The following is a 17,031-nucleotide window of genomic DNA, read 5'->3' as shown; positions in this document are numbered from 1 at the left end:
TACTAATGTACACACACATTACTTTCAGAAAAATGGTTGTTATTTTTTCAAAGTAATCTGGTACAATTTCAAATGTCTTTCCCTAGACTGTCTGAAATTGAAGTCTGATTACTTCTGACAGGTTTCTTATGCCATGCAGTCCTTCCCATGTCATGTCAACACGGATACAAACCTTTAAAAAAAATGACCTGCAACTCAGGGGAAAAAAGCATGATTTCCTGTATTACTTTTTTTTTTTTTTTTTTGCTGAGGATGTTTGAAAAAGGACAGAAATAAATTGAACTTCATTTTCTTCTCAATTCTTGTTTCTTTTCCAGTACTTTATTTTATAAACCTGGACTTCATCTACTTTTTCCTTACTAATCAACTTAGCTAAGAACTAATCAACCAGTCTATCTCTTAGGAAGAGGGAAAATAATTTTCACTTGGGTTCATCAAAACCCTATATTTATCAGGCAGGAGTGCCTGAGGAGCCACATAACAGAGTTACTGCTGAAGACTCCATACCTGCACCCTGTTTTATTAAAACCTGGCCCTTTTTCTGGGTCTCCCAAAGAGACCATCAGCTCATAAACAAGAGCAACTTAACACCAGCATACAAACCAGGCAGAATGTGCTCAGTTAAACAAATTAGGCCTTCTCTTTGGCACAGATGAAAGTACAAATATATTTCCCTCTTGAAATTTAGCAAAAATGCACAGTATGTTGACTGAGTATCTGATCTGAAATTATTCATGGTTGTGGTAAAATCTCTAGCTGATCACACTTGTACCTACACTAACAAGAGAGAGAAGTTGGGAGCAGGAGGCAGACAGAGCTGTGTGCAGCAGAACAGAACAGGGAAGGTATATGTGCATGTCCTTGTCCCTGGATGCAGTACAGACCATTCCGTCTGCAGTGCTCCAGTCTATATTCTGCCCTGGGTCAGATTAGGGATCATACTGGTCTCTTCTGGTCTTAATAAACCATGAATCACACATCTGAAAGTAGGGCTGTAGTCAAAATGGAATGCAATGATTGTGTAACACCAATCCCTTCTCCAAAACATCTTCCAACAAGTTTACTGCAGGTCACGTAAAACTATCATCCCTATCTCTTCCATGCAGACCCATAACAAGAATATACATCACCTACCTCCATAGGTTTCATGGTAAATCTGCTCATTTGCCTGCAGGGAAGTGTAGAACATAATTAGCAACTAAGTGCAGAAGAAGCAAGGAAAGCAAAGTTTAAATGTATAAATCAAAGAAAAGAGTTGCTGGAGTATGTACCCTTTTAAATCCTTCATGCATGAATGTGTCTCCTCCAGGCACTTCATACTGCAGAATTTCAAGCCCTCTTCTTATGGCTTCCCTTTAGACAAAAAGGAATTTTATTAGAAGTATTTTGGTTGTTGTTTCATCAAATAACACAGATGAATTACACATCCTGCCCATACATTGCACGAAGTACATACACACCAGCTAACACTAGCAAAACCAAGGTTGTTTTTTTTTTTTTCCAAAAGCAGTTTTGACATCAGCCAAACACCCATGGGAGCACAAAACCAGGCACACATCACCATGTTAGTCTTAAACCATTTTTAAGGCTGCAGTCCTGTCCCTGGTACACTGTCTGCCAGGGCAAGATAGAAGTAAATGCCAAATACTCAATGCTGACAAACCGCAGATGGAATGAGGATTCAAAACTTATGACCCTGTCATGAAAATGGGATGGATAAAAACTCATTATTCAATCAATCATCAGGACAGCAGTGACTAAGACTTTTCCATTATAAAGATAGAGTCCAGAAGATACGAAAACAGGATGGGAATGAGGAGAATTTCCTGTCCTAGACCAGTGGACCATCAACCTTTCTCAGGCACAGACTGTTCCCAGGTACAACTTGGACACCACGATTCCTGATGCACAGCTCATTGCTTCACAAAGAAACACATGGAGGCCAAGAGCATCACTCAGGGAAATTAGTATTAACTGTCCTGATTTCTGAAAGATCCACAGACACAATTATAGGACAAACAGGATGAAGACATGAAGGTAAAGTAAGGAGCTGGAATGAGGGACATCCTTAGAGCAAAAAGAGCAATTTTACTCCTTTCAAGTACAAAATGAGCTGAGAAAGTACAGATGGAGATCCAGTTGAGGACAGAAAATATTTTTGTACCACATTCAACATTCTGCTACTGGGCTCTTGTTTACCTCCCAACTTGCAAAGCACAGTTTTCCCTGGGAACGATAAAAGGCCTTGAGCTCTGCCTTCTCAATGAAAAACAGAGGCCTGAGGACATGGTTGTGAAGGTAGCAACAAGAATTTTGCTCTGGCAAAAACTCCCTTTAAAAACCTACCACCCAGCTGTACAGTGGCAAGGCACTTGTGGCACAGCTGCTGCACAAAGGCAGGGGTGCAATAGTCTGGCAGGTAGTGCTCCAGCACCACCCAGTGTGATTGCTGCTGGTGTCAAGCTCAGAGTTTTGAACTATTTTGGAAATGACCACGGGACATTCTCATACTCTTCTGATCCTCAGCTCAGGATCTGAGAGCTCTTACATAAAAACTGCCTTATTTGGGTAGCTAGGGACATTGAGGGCAATGTATAGAAACTCTGTACTGGAAGCACAGTTTCTTTCTGAAATGTTTTAAGAACGGGAACCCCAATGCTGCATTTTTCTTATAAGACCGATGACCTAGATCTGCTGGCACCTGCAAGCTGTGGAAGGATTTCAGTGAATGCGACACCAAGGGCTGAGACAGAGCTGTGGATCCTGGTTTTGTGGAATGCTCACTGCTTGAGGGATAGAAGGTGCTTTTGGTTGAAGGAGGGGAAGTACTTGCCTGTTTTCTGTTAATTTCATGATTGTGGTGCCTCGTGAAGAAAAAACGATGAAAGACATGCGCAGCATTGGACTGAAACAGAAAAACAAGTCGGATTTAAATCTCATACCTATTGCTTCATCAGATTAAGCAGGGAATAGGAAATAACGCACACAAAAGTGTGTGTGCATATATATATACAACCAAGTTCGAATACCAAAAATTACCTTATGAACTTCTCAGCCAGGCTTTCCACAAAAGAGTAAATCTCCATCCAATGATTTCTGACACTTCCTGACCTGTGCACAAACCAGAATCAATTACATTCATCTCACAGTGAAATTCCTTGTATCAATATTAAGAGTGGGACACTCCAGGGGTAGTGAGGGACAACCTGGACAGAGGTGCATGGAGATGAGGCAGCTAGTGCTGGAGGGGGATCTCCAGCAGCTGTGCTGGAAGCTGTAAACAAACAGTAATGACAATGCCCACAGACCCAAACACAAGGAGAAATACAATTTCAAGACAAGCTCGCTAAGTATTCTTCCCTCTGCTGCTGTTTCTTTTATTACATATTTTTAGTTTAATTCATTTTATCGATGTTGCTAAATCATCTGCTAATAGATTATTTACTTTCTTAGAGCATAGCTGGGCTGTTGCAGCCACGAGGAAAGTTTGTACTGATCATCAACCCTCCCAGAACACGTGAGAGAATGTTTCCATGAATTACTGTTTGTTTCAAAAGAGAAAGCGTTTGAAGTAATTCAGAGGGGAAAGGCAACTCTAATAGCTAACACACTGGACGAGTATTTTAGTGATCCGATCCCTGGCTCTGTTACAGACTTCCCATGAAATGTTGGGCAATTATTGTATTATGTTTGTATTTTCATTCCCAATCAATAAAACTTCATTATTCAATCCCTGGCTTTTCTCAGTTTAGACTTAGGTTCTTGGGGACCACAACGGTCTTGTGGAACTCAGACCTCAAACAGAGCCCAGCATGCAGCAAATCTACAGTAAATGATAGCTGATTTGCTGCATGTGAATCTAGGTCATACACTTTCAAGCCACTTAAAAGGCTAAAAAGCATGAGAAGTCAGTGATTTGAAAAGCTCTCATAGGACCAAGCAAATAGCTAATTCACCTTGATTGCCAGGCAAATGCCTGTATAAGGTATCTTGGGCACAGGTAGAGAGGGGCAGAGAAATAAAGTAGCAGCATACCAAGAAGGATCACAGTAGTTTAGAAAGAAGAACTAAGATGCTTCTGAAATGTAACTACTGAAGAAGTAAAAAGCCTTAGACTTACTCTAACAGCCATTAGACATTTTGCTGTATAAATGTATGAAAGTGAAAACAACTGTAGTAGTGCTATGGGCTTTCCAAGCAATCCTGTGCCAGACATTTCTACCTCCTTTCACCAGTGGAGAAGTCAGTGCAATGTGTGGCAGTGCTGGAAGGGTGGAGGAGAGCAAAGAATGGGACAAGGGCCACTGAAGTGCTGTTGCTGTCGCTGGAATAAGCCTGCTCGTGTGCCTTGACACTGCTCTACTGAAGAATGGCGAGCCATTCACAGAATAACATTGTCAACAAAGAATGAAGAAATTAAGCTGCCTGCAAGTGAGGAAGAGTCAACAATGCCCCAAGGCTGCTCAAGGCAAGTACTGATCTGCATACTGCCATTCCACCTACTTGTGGAACCTGATGTAGGGAACCTGCTTTGGCAGGGGGATTGGACTCTATCTCTGGAGGTCCCTTCCAAGCCCTACAATTCTGTGATTTATAGGTGCTGCACGATAGATGAGCCGTGTCCCTGTATTGGTGGAAAGTGCAAGAAAAAGATTGCACCACTAGCAAATGAGACTTTTTTTTTTCCTGAAAATAGAAAAATAATCCATGTCTATGCAAGGCATGTGCTTAAACAACTGCTTTTTCAGAAGGGAACCAAAGCAGTCTAGCACCTACAATCCCCCAGGATTCTTCTGCAAGTCCCAGACTAAATCACTAATTTGGTTGAATTTCAACAGATTTTCCTTGTATCTATGCAAGATTCAAAACAGCAAGATATATGCATTCATAGATCTCAGTTTGTATTACTATTTTAAATTCTGTCTTTACACCACAAGTTGACCCTTTCGAGTTTCATTCTTTGCCAGGCCTCCCAGTTAAGCCCCACGCCTGCAAATTCCAGCATGGTTACTTCTTTTACACTGAGTAGCCATTCTCTTATTCATAAAACACAGTCAGTTCTGAGGTATCAGCTTTCTACTGCTAGTTGCAAAAGCAATGATGCAATCCAGGAAAACAAAGTACCAATGTATTTTCTTCATAATGGCAACAAACTGTCACTTCCAGTACCTTCTTAGGACTGAAGGGTCTTCATTTATTTATTTAGGTGCTTTTATTTCTTCCCCTCTAAGAAATACCTAATCCTTAGGTGAAGAACAGTTCAGTAAAACAGCAAGTCAAATACTGAATATTTAGGAAAGTCAAAGTCATGATGGTGGAAAAACATGAAGACTTGAAATGCAAATGCTCAAATAACCATAATATTATTCATTTCCATGCAAATGAAATACCTGTGCTTAGAAAGGGGACAACCAGGAACACAGAGTAACCAAAAGTGGCTGTAATGATTCTACAAATGCCCATCTCTGAAAATGAAGTGATGCCTCCGTCATGGGCGAGTCCTCCTTGGAAGTATACCATCATAGAGTTATGACAACATTATGTTTGTTAAGCTATGTACTGAGCTCATCACAACAATTAAATAGTACTCCCACCACTGACAGAAGCAGAAGCAACCTAACACTATTGAAAATACAAAGTCATTTCACTGCTTTTTGGATTTTAGCTTTAAAACAATAGAATTGTAATGGCAGCATAAATTAACGTACTGTGCTGCATAACTGGATAGCATTAGGAAGTTTTTACCATGGTTCTCCATGGCAAGTGAGAAGTTGTGAGACAATTCAAGCACACTCATCTCTCTCTTTTTTTTTTTTTTTTTTTTTATTATCCATATCCAATGCTTAAAAGTCACATTCATTTTCAGCTCCCCAGTTCATAGAATCATGAAGGCTGGAAAACACCACTAACATCTTCCAGTTCAACTAACCACATCCTTCAGTGCCACATCTCCATGTTTCTTGAACACCTCCAGGGACAGTGACTCCTCCACCACCATGGGCAGCCTGTGCCAGTACCTCATCAAGATCCTGAGCCTGGAGAAAAATATAAGGTTTTCCAGTGATGTTCTACACCACAAATTATTCCTGGACACTCTCACAGACTTTTTACAGTAGTTTCAGTGTTTTTGTTGATTCCCTTAGAATCCTATGATAACTGAGGAAAAATCTCCTGTTAATCAGCATACTGATGCCACTAAGATCCTGAAAAGAAAGTGACATGTCTCAAAATACCATCAGCAAAAAGATTCATCGGGTGGCTTGATTGGTCACCAAGTGATACATTTGTGTATAAGATTTCAGAGAAACTATGAAGACTTCTGAATAACGAGGAGAGAATAAACAAAGCAGGGACCAGCACTGTACAGAAAGGATATGGGGCAGTGATGGAGCCAGGAGCCCCACACAGCACACTGCTCTGCAGAGCACTGGTACTTCCATAGGCACTGGCCTGCAGCTTACAGGAGGCTTGTGGGTCTTCCAGAACAGGGAAGGAAGATGAAGCCTCAGGCCTCTGGTTCTGGTGGCAGAGGCAAACACAGAGCAACAAACAGCTGCTGTGCATAATGTGTGTCAGGGGCTGCCTCTGCTGGTGGCTCATTGGACAGAGCCTAGAGCAAGGCCAGCAAAACAGCAGAATTCCCCAGGGTTCATACCTACAGAACCGGCCCAAACAAAGCAGAAAATCCACAGGAGTCATTTCTGGGAGCGCACTCCCTGAGTGCAGTTCCCATTACACACAAGACAAAGAGAGGAGTCAGCAAACCACAACATAGGAAAGAATGCGCTCTCTGCCTCACGGCCCTGAGGAGCAGCTGCTGCTCCTGCTGCCGTTTTCCTAAATTTCACATTGCTACTGCTGGATGGGAGGGGAAAAGGAGGCCAGCAAGTATATCTGGGGGTGGAAGGAAGTGATGCGATTGCAGGGCTCAATTCAACTCCTGCTTGTTTTGGAGCAACTCTTTGCAGCTTAGCAGAGCTCTATGTCAGTCTGAAGAACACAGTGAGTGTGTCAGAGTCAGATCTTTCCCTTGCTGCTGGTTGAGGCAGCAATAGCGTGAACCGGCTGTAGTTGTAGCCCTCTGCCCTAGCAGGCTCTGAGGCCCAATTAACTGGTGACAGCTATTTCAGAGATCCTAGAGCAACAAACAAGCTCATTATTACTGACTCTGGGATCAGTTTGAGCATGGTGTCAAGGGAACACAGTAGCAATCGAGTCTGCTTGTCCCTAAATATCCTCTTGAGCTAGTAGTGAACCCGTGTATGGCCTACTGCTCAGAAACAAGGCAGTTTGCTGTTATTGGGAGAGAGCTCTTTGTGGCTGCAACCACATCACAGACAGCAGGAGAATTCTTGCATATGGCTAATAATGGCTCTGCAATTAAAGCAAACCCTGGGGCACCTAGCTTATTGTGGCTTCAGACATGCACACACATGTTCATCCATCCCTTGGCTCCCTTCTTGAGAGCCAGCAAAGCATTCAGAGTGACAAGGACCTTCCTCTCTCAAGCATTGCTTCTCGCAAGCATGGAAGGGACCTTCAGTGAGTGACTCACCCATGCTAGGAAGGTCTAGTTTATATTATCTACTCCAAAGGTAATTAGGAACACTGGCAAAGACAGCCACTCCAAGACAGTCCTCAATGCAAAGTACTTACAGCAGTAATGGACAAGACAAGCACCAGAGCAGGGAAGGGAAAGAGGTGAAGCGGCTGGGAAAAGAGATTTCTTAGTCCTCAATCAGTACACCAAGAACAGGACTCAAAGCATTTGAATCCAATAGGTTTTTATGACCAAAACAATTAATTTTATACATCGCTTTTTTTCCTATAAAACTACTGACAGAATCTACAGCAGCATTACTGACTTGTGTAAACCATCCCATTGCTCCTACAGTAATCCACTTGATCCAAGAGCTCTGCCCCCTAGCGTTACAGCTCTTGTGCCACCAGAAGAGCAAGTCCCAAAGTGCAGCTCACAGGCCAAGCCCAGGTGGCATCTGACCACATCAGATCTCCCAGCAAAGCTCCAGCACTGCTCTCAGCAGCCCCATGCCTGGAAGAACTGCTCTTCACGTCCCAATCCTATTAACACAGCCTGGGAAGTGTAGTAGAGCCCTCAATCCCAATCAAGACACAGCACTCATAGCAAGACGCAAGAGAGAACTGAGGGCGTGGAGGCACATCTCTGGAGCTGCAAGAACTCACTCATTGTCTATTTGAGATTAAGAGGTTTGGTGCTACGACACATTGTAACAACTCAGAACAGATTGCATGCCAGCATTTGGCCTGCGAGCTTCATTACAAAAGTAATAAAATTCTCCATCAGTGACCACACACAAACTGAAACCGCAGGTCAGGGGGAATGTTACGGTTTGTTTCCTCAGCTCAAGCCCCAAATAAATCAGATTTAGTTACATGCATAAATAGACTGCAAATGACAAGCTGCCATGGCTTTTTCTTCCTGTTAAGCGTACACGTTTTAACTCAAATAACCATTACCCATTAGCTTTGTTTTGGGTTTTATAAAGATTTTTTTTCTTCTTGGGGTGGGGGAGAGGGGGGGAGTTGGGTTCCCTAAATTTTTCTTCCTTTCCAAAAGACAAATCTGGCAAAATGACATCAGACAAAATGCAAACAAATAAAACCTGGTTCCAATAACATAGGTATGTCTGAAGCTGAATAAAAATTTCCTTCGGAATATTCCACATAATTACACCTGGTTGTAAGGAAATCCCAGCACTGCCTGCAACATAACCACAACAAAGGAAGATGCAAACGCAAAATACCAACAGATTATGTTTTAAAAACTATAAAGAATATTGCTTGTAGGCAATTGGAACCCACAAGAGGTACCATGTAGATGATGAGGTTATGTTACAAAGGGGAAGAGTCAGACAGAAAAGGAAAAGAGATAGGCCCTAGACACAGCCATTCTAAAATACATGTGTATAGCAATGAACAAAGTCTAAGAAACAAAGCTAAAACTTTTATTCAGTGTGGGCTCTCAACTTCATTTACCTGCATCAGTTCACATAATACACTGAGTTCTGGTTGCAATAGGCAGATGTCCTTGCTTACCAAAAGCAGATTGTGAGAGCCTGAACCCAGAACTACCCACTCTCACCAGTACTCATAATTCATTACTTTCGTGAGTGCTAAATTCATTCAAAAACTTGGCAAGGAAACTGTGCTTTCTTGGGAGCATGGGAGGAGGGAAACAAAATGTATTTACCAAACTCTTCTCCTTGCTTGCTTTATTTAAAGCATATTTAATGAAAGAAAAAATAAAAAGATTACCTGGAAATTATCAATGTGAAGGCAAACTGTGTTTGCCTTAAAATAATTGAAAAATGGGTCTGGAATAGCAGCTACTGAAACGCCTTTTTTTCTGATCATGTCTTTCTGGCTTGCCTCAAATTTTAGGAGGTATCAACTCCATTCCCTCCTGACAGCCCTCATGAAAAAACAGGAGTGCTGAGATGATAAATATATATGTATATATATATGTAAATATATATATCTGGAAACAAATCACATAGAATAAGATGAGATAGGGCTGCTGTTAGTTAGTTTCCCATCTAACTGGCAGAGGTTGTGCTTTTCAACACCATTTCCCTGCCAGTGGGGCTCACCTCTCAAGAGTGGCTCAGCAAGGGTAAAGGGAGGCAGCTGCAAAACAGATTACAAGGGAGAAGAAGGCTCAAGTGGCCTACACTGCACTGATGCCTTCACTAAAGCTTCTGCCAAGCACAGGAGAAGCAGCAAAACTGATGTGAAAAGCAATATTGTTGTGGACCCGAGAGATGGGAGTGCCATGAAGTGGAACTACCCATAAGTTCAGGGGGAAGAGGAAAAGGATAGCTAGATCAGCTTCCAAAAAAGTTAGAATCACTGCTCTGAAAGAAAGGCAGCCAGGGCCCCAAGGTGTTTGCATTGCCATGGTCCATGTTGTAGAGGGCAAAAAAAAATAAGAGAAGAAGTATTTTCTCAATGCAGCACAGCTCAATCTTCCTCAAAATCCAAACAATACTTTTACAAACATAACAGGAAAAAAAAAAAAAGAATGAGAAAATGCTTTTGAGAATCTCACATTCTCCCTTGCCCATCCCACTCCATTTTCCATCCTGCCTATGGTCAAAAACTAACCAAATATGTTTATTCGTATTTGATAAATATAGAGCACAGAGAGCTCCGCTGCTCAGATCTGTCATGTCAGCCATCGCCAGGAGAAGATATAGGATAGTTGGAAACCCTTTTAATATAGAACTTATATTTGTTGCACTAATTAACAAGCATAGTGATGTCATTAGGCACTGCTATAGTCAGAAAACACTAGAGGTCAGTCATCCTTTTTGCGGTGCAAGTGTGTTTCAGTCTGATTACAAACAACAGCTGGATGTTACCAGCAAGGCAGGGATGAAAAGGAAGCATGTTTACATACTCAAGCATGAGGATGTCTCTACAAGACCAGAGCAGTCAAGCAGCATGTCCTCAGCAGTTTGGGTTTGGAATGAAAATAAGATCTTTGTGCATTTGGACAGCTTAAGCATTTGGAGCAACAAAAGCAAGTGAGAAGTACTCCACTACCCATGTATTTGTTTCTTTTAACTTATTAGCTGTGCTTGTTTAAAGATGAACATGAGATCTATGATACCACATGACTCGATCTTACTACGTGCCATAGGAGAAGTGAGCGCACCAGTGACGTGATACATTGCTGCGCCTCATGCAGAGAGATCGACTTGCTGCAAACAGAAAAATTTCTGCTGCTTCTGTTCAATACTTCTAAGTCTTCCACTGCACCTCCAAATAAGATCAGGCCTGCCTAACTCAGGGGTACAGCATACAGACTGCACAAGACTGCAGCCAGCAAATGTGCAGTTCTTGCAGCTTCAAGAGACTTGCTCATTAGAGCATTTGCAGAGAGAAAGGTGATCTAATGTGGCTCTGACATAGTCAGACAACCCTAAGGAGGATGGTAGCAGGTCTCCTTCCCACACATGCTGCATTTTCTTTTCACCATGACAGTTTCTCAGACACCAAAGGCTTAGTTCCACTGCTCTGATCTTGCCTATCCCATAGAGCCTGCAATCAACTTCTGGAATGAAAAAACCGTAAGAGCTCAGTTGTTTTTACTCTTCTCTAATCGGCACCACGTATATTATACCAATAACTTCACTAGCAGATGATCTTTCTCTTCTGAAGGTTATTGCCTGCAGGATTAGGTCCTCACAGACTCTGCCTGGCAGAATGGAAAAGAAAATCATGACCCAATAAAGTAATTGCAGTAAAATGCAGAGCTTACATGCACAAGGAGAAGGGATTTTACGTCCTAGAGATGTGAGATTGCATCTTTCCATGAGAAAGCAAAGCAAAGCAGATTTAAAGTCATTTTGGTTCACACAGGCTGACTTCATAGACACAATTTGTCAATCAGCTAAAGAGTGTGCCACAGGATTAAATCCTGGAGTCTTCAGAGTCAGTTCTTCAATCCCATTGTTAGACAGCTAATTAAAACTGAATGCACCTCGTTCCATAATGGCAAGGTACTAATGAAGGGATACATTGCTCAGGACAAGTGAGGATACCCGCTGGTGGACACGGATTGGTTTTTCTGGGGACTCTCCCATTAGAAATTGGAGCCAGGATTCTTTGCCGATGCATATCAGTGCGGATCCAAATTTCTGTCCACTGCATTTCCAGATTTGGCCAGCTGCTAACAGCTGGTGTCCTGCCTCCTCCCTACCAGGAACACCCCGGCTCTTCTCAGCACAGATCAATAACCAGTTCCTTTCTAAAGAACTTTCCCAAGGTCCAACATCCACCCACTCAGACAACCCTCCCTGACTCCAGAAATGTTCTTAATGGATTCACAGAATATCCCAAGTTGGAAGGGACCCATAAGGGTCACCAAGTCCAACCCAAGTCCTCATGTTGAGCCATATGCCACAGTATGCCACATCTGCATCTAAACACACCCCCAGCCAGCATGTACACCCCCTCTCAGCACCACATGCATTCTGTCAAGGCACGAAAGCCACAAAGGACCTATAGCTCCAAAGATCTGGCACGCCAATGTTACCCATATGGACTGTAAGGCAATTTCATTAAAAGCAGCTTTGCTGTTGCCTTTGCCACTAGTTCCTAGGAGTGAGGATGGTTTCTAAAACCAAGGGCTCAAAAAACTTTACTGCAGCTTTTTGCCAATTGGTTTCTCTTTCAACCTCTTGAAGGCCATAAAGACTCAATCTGCAACTGAAGTAAAAGAGAATCTTCCCACTGGAACATAAATGCATGACTTTTGCTCTATTGGGTCCAATCTGCAGTGGAGCAGGACATGCAGAGCCTGAGCCAACATGCAAGACCTGTAGTCTGCTAAAAGAAAATATACGCTTTTCTGTCCACAACACAAAGGAGGAGGAGCTTGCTTACACAACCAGCTTTCTGCTGCTCGATGTGTCAGTAACTCTAAGCAAACCCTTTTGTCCTTTGCCATGATTTCCCAGAATAGAAGATGACCAATAACAGTAACCACCTTAGTAAAGTGCTCTCTGATCTTTTGAAGAGAAACAGGAATGCAGCATGCTGATAATCGGGAGCACACAAGGATGGTTTAGACAAGGAAATCACTCTGCAGAACATATCCCATGCCACCAAGAGAACCCATAAAACAAACAAACAAAACACCAAAACCACTAGACGCGTGCTAATGCATCTTCCACAAAGTCAAAATGCCTTTGGTCTCGACATCATTTAGCTCTGAAAACTGAATCCTGACTAACCATACCTTTTTCTTGTTGAAGACAGGGACATACTGGCTCCTGAGTGGCAGTGGCATTTGCCCCACGCAGGCAGTACAGGAGACCTGATGGGTCTAACAGTTCTCCCACCTGGGAACTGGCACAGCACAAACCTTGCTTATGGGCAAGAGTCACAAAGAGGCTTCAGGATTTCATAGCACCACATCCCACCTATAACCCAGGAGGCACTGAGTAGCACAGTGCGCGTAAGTCCAACAGTTACCTCCTGTATTTTAACTCCTGGCTGTTCAGCCAAAGCAGTGCACTGAGCAAATGAGTTCACACTGTTTGAGAACCACCTGTGGGTGCACCTACACACGCAGGCTTCATTCTACTTGTCACGACGTGTCCATGGATGTGAGCTTACCCAGACCCTCAGGCCATATCTGAATTAGAACCACATGGTATTACAGAAAAGTGTTTGCCAGCATATTTTAATATATATAACAACTCAAACACAGGTTTAGACAGCTCCAAAGAAGTCGGTCAGAAGCAAGTTCCATGAAATCTTACAGCAATCACATAAAAAAGGCAATCACTGCATACCTGCACCCACAACTTAGCTGTAGGCAGACCTGCACGGTCAGCCCCGTTATGGCCGATTCCCGCAGGTGCCATTCCCGCACCTCTCTGCAGCCTCAGCACCGGGGGATGCGGGAAGAACCGCTCACCCCCTCTCAGCCCCAGCTTTCACAGCCCGCACCCCGCAACCGGAGGGTGCCCCGATTCCCCAGGTCTGCCCGTGCCTAACCCGGAGTGAAGTGCGAATCGCCCCTAAAGGCTCCGGCTGGGAAACGCTTGCGTCTGGGGGAACAAAAGCAAGGACCCTTGCCCTGCACGCGGTGCTCGGCTCTGCGGGAGACGAGGAAAGCACTGAGAGAGGGGGAGGAAGCAACACGGAGGCAGCGAAGGGTGAATAACCATTTTTAAACGTGACTGTCACTTACTTATCCAGAATGAAGTAGAGATCAAAGGCGCCGTGACAGGAGCGCTGCTCTTCGTGTTCTTCCTCCTCCTCGGGCCGGGCACAGCAGCTCAGGCTCCCGCTCGCCAGCAAGAAGCAGCACAGAAGTGCAGCTCTCTCCACGCTGCTCCTGCCACTCGCCATTTTTTCCCTTCCTTAATTCTTCCTCCTTCCCCCCTTCCCCCCCCTCCCCCCCTCCCCGTCTGTCTCTTGAGAAGAGCCGAGGGAGGAGAGAGAAGAAGAAAAAAACAAAACAGGAAAAAAAAAAAACAAAAAAAAAAACAACCAAACCAACACAACACCCACACCACCAAACCGCTAACTTCAGGATCTCGGCTCAAGGCTGTAGAGTGCCCGCGGGCACCGGGCTGCGGCTCAAGGCCGGTGGCGGGCTGGGGGCTGAGCCCGGCCGCAGGGTCCCCGGAGCCCCGTCCCAGCGACCCGCCACCAGCCCCGAGCTCGGCTGCGGCTCCGGCTCCTCACGGAGCGCAGCGGCTCCCTCCGCAAGGCCAGAGGCAGGAAGGGGCAGAGGGAGGGGAGCCGCGGGGGGAGACAGGATCTTATGGGGGAAAGCTGAACCGGGACTTTCCTGTTCCGGGATGCCGAGCGTGGAAAGGCTGCGGCGAGCGGGGCAGCGAGGGGAGGAAGAGAGAGCTGCGCTCCGGCCCCGCCGCTGCCGCCCCCAATCCCACCCCGCGGTCACGAGGTGGGGGTCTACTTCCAGCTTGCCCCCGGGACGAGCGGCAGAGGGGCTGCATAGGTGGAGCGGGGTGGAACATGTGGTAGTGGGAGTGATGAGCATCATCATTGCAAAAAGCTGTGAGAAACCGAGGAGGAAAAGGACGCGGATAGGGCATATGTGCAAAATTGAGTTGCGGAGTGCAATTGTAGTGGTGATTGCTGAGGGGCAGGGGTAGACAAGTTTTCACGACTCTCTCGTGTCACAGCACGTTCCTTCGTCTCTGTGGTGAAAAGTTTGACTTAGTCGCAACTGTACCCTGCAGGCAATGAGGGTGATGAAACGAAAATCTCTTAATAGTGCTTCTTACGGCGGCATAACCCCACCCGCCCGGTTACAAAGCTCTGCCCCCAAGAGTCGCCCCGGCCCATTTGGATGCTGACTCCAAACTTTGCATAACCGCTGCCTTCCAGCCGCTCTTCCCTCCCCCACTGCCGCTGCAGCTCTAATTAATGGAAAGAGCCACAGGGAGGGATGAGCGATGAGGGAGGGAAGAGTCACTTTGCATGATGGACCCGGGACCATGACATTTCTCCCTATGTCTTTGAACACGATTCAAGGTCGAGGGAATCAGACCCCCCGTGGGGTACTGGCACGCTGCCCCGCCGGTCCTGCCCCAGAACACCCGTCGCTTTGATGGGGCCGAGGGGGGAGGGGGGCTTCGGCATCGCCTCGCACCGTACAGCCGTTTTTAGGAGCAAAAAGTACCCTCTCCTCCCCGCGAACAGTCGGCATCCGAGGGGACGCGCGCTCTGGGATGGCACAAAGCGACCCCAGCCCTTACCCTTGCCCCCCTCTCCCCTCCCCGCATGTACATGGGTGGACGCATAGCCCTCTCCCCGCCTCAGCTCCCCCCACAGCACCCGCGTGCTTTGTGCGCCGTTGGCCGTTTCCCACGGGTCCAAAATAAAGATTGCTCAGCGGAGAGAGACTGAGCATCTCTCTTTCCCTTCCCCATTCCTGGGCTGTGCAGGCACATCCGACCGCGGCAGTGGTGGGGGACTTCACGAGAGAAGAGAAGGGGTCCGCGAGGTTTCAGCCGCTTGTCCAGCTGGGATTACGCACAGCTGCCAGCTGGACACATGGCTCGAGCCTACCGCTTTAAAACTTTTGTGCGCTGGCCAGCTCAGCTCCAGCGATTACTTAGATCACGGAGAAATACAAGAAACCCACATCCTCTCTGGTGACATTCACCAAAAGTGAGCAAGCAGCCTCCGGGCAGCAGAAATCTTTTCCCCTTCTTTCCCCCCGCCCCCCACCTCCATCATGCTCCGGCTGTGTCGCAGTTCAGTCCCGGGGCACCTCCCGACAGTGCAGCGCTCCCCACATCCCCTTACAGAGTATCGGGCTTCCAGATCCCATTTCAGATTCGGATTGTTTCGTAAAATACCATAGCAGGCTTCCAAGCAGGTTACAAAGAAAAATATGACTTCGGCTGTTTTATGATCATGTGCATTGTCCCTCATCTAGGGCCTCCACCGACTCGCTCTGCTGCAAGGCCCAACCCCGGATCGTAGAATCGTAGAATCACAGAGTATCTCGAGTTGGAAAGGAACCCACGAGGATCATCGAGTTCAACTCCCAGCTCCACACCCAACCACACAAAATTCAGAGCTGAGACTGAGAGTGTTGTCCAGTCGCTCCCTGAACTCCGGCACTTGGCGCCGTGACCACTACACAGCATGTTCCATGCCCACCACCTTCTGGTGAAGAACCATTTCCCCAGCACCCTCCCGATGCTCCCCTTGGAGGATCTGTACCCGCAGAGCATCGCTCTGCAGGGTACAGAGATCCGCTCAGCCCCTTCCTGAGTCTCAGGTAGCTGTTGGTTCAATAAAAGCTGCAAAAGTAGGAGCGCCAGAGACAGGGGCCGCAATTGGAATGACTCAGCTCGGTTCCCTGACCACAGCCAGAAGGTGCTCTTTTGACGTCGGTGGAGCCGCTCCCGCCTCTCTGGGACCAGCCCGAGGAGCGCAGCTCCGGCTCCAGTCCCCGCGCTGCGCGTGGAGCGTGACTCAGGATCGGTGTGAGATTACTCGTTAATTGTAGCGCAAATCCGTTCTTTCAAAAGCATTAGGGAGCTGACGTTTCTTTTCCCTGTACAGGCCAGTATTCAGATTACACGGACACTAATCAAATAAGCTGGGTTATTGCCTTTGTCAACATGTTCATAAGGATTTTCTGCCAGGCGTTAAAGGCATTTATATGGAACGACATCTTTCAAAAGCAATGTTGCCGTCCGGATTTGGGGAATATTTGCTTCTGACAAGACGTGTGATGGCTGTATTTGCCATACCAGCTGTGCCATCAGCCGCTTCAAACCTCAGATTCCTCATTTTACATTCCCGCATTTTGCATCCAGCCGGTGCTCTCCGTGAAGCACCAATTTTCGCGTTTAAACGGTTCGCAACGATACGCGCGGTGCCCCAAACGGCACCGCAATCAGCAGCCGTGTCGGGCGCTGCGAAGGAGCACCGGGAACGCATCCAAAGGCTTTGCCCTTTTTTTCCCCCAACTTTAAAAGAAAG

General features: G+C 45.9%; 1 protein-coding gene across 1 annotated transcript in view; it reads right to left on the bottom strand.

The window, feature by feature from the left end:
* The window catches only part of ANTXRL (ANTXR like), a 51,391-nt gene extending 37,467 nt beyond the window's left edge, over positions 1-13,924 (bottom strand). Inside the window, exons 1-5 of the mRNA XM_042818791.1 lie at positions 13,748-13,924; positions 3,040-3,111; positions 2,834-2,905; positions 1,272-1,353; positions 1,135-1,168 (exon numbers count right to left, since the gene is read on the bottom strand). Of these exons, the coding sequence (XP_042674725.1) occupies positions 1,135-1,168; positions 1,272-1,353; positions 2,834-2,905; positions 3,040-3,111; positions 13,748-13,908 (421 nt within the window). The 5' untranslated portion in view covers positions 13,909-13,924. The remainder of the gene's footprint in view (positions 1-1,134; positions 1,169-1,271; positions 1,354-2,833; positions 2,906-3,039; positions 3,112-13,747) is intronic.
* Positions 13,925-17,031: the final 3,107 nt, after the last annotated feature.

Source organism: Centrocercus urophasianus, unplaced genomic scaffold, assembly GCF_019232065.1.
Source record: "Centrocercus urophasianus isolate 14NV4802_14NV808 unplaced genomic scaffold, USGS_Curo_1.0 seq_17, whole genome shotgun sequence".
NCBI classification, from domain to species: domain Eukaryota; kingdom Metazoa; phylum Chordata; class Aves; order Galliformes; family Phasianidae; genus Centrocercus; species Centrocercus urophasianus.
The sequence above is the reverse complement of the archived record's forward strand: the minus strand, read 5'-3'. Positions and strand labels throughout refer to the sequence as shown.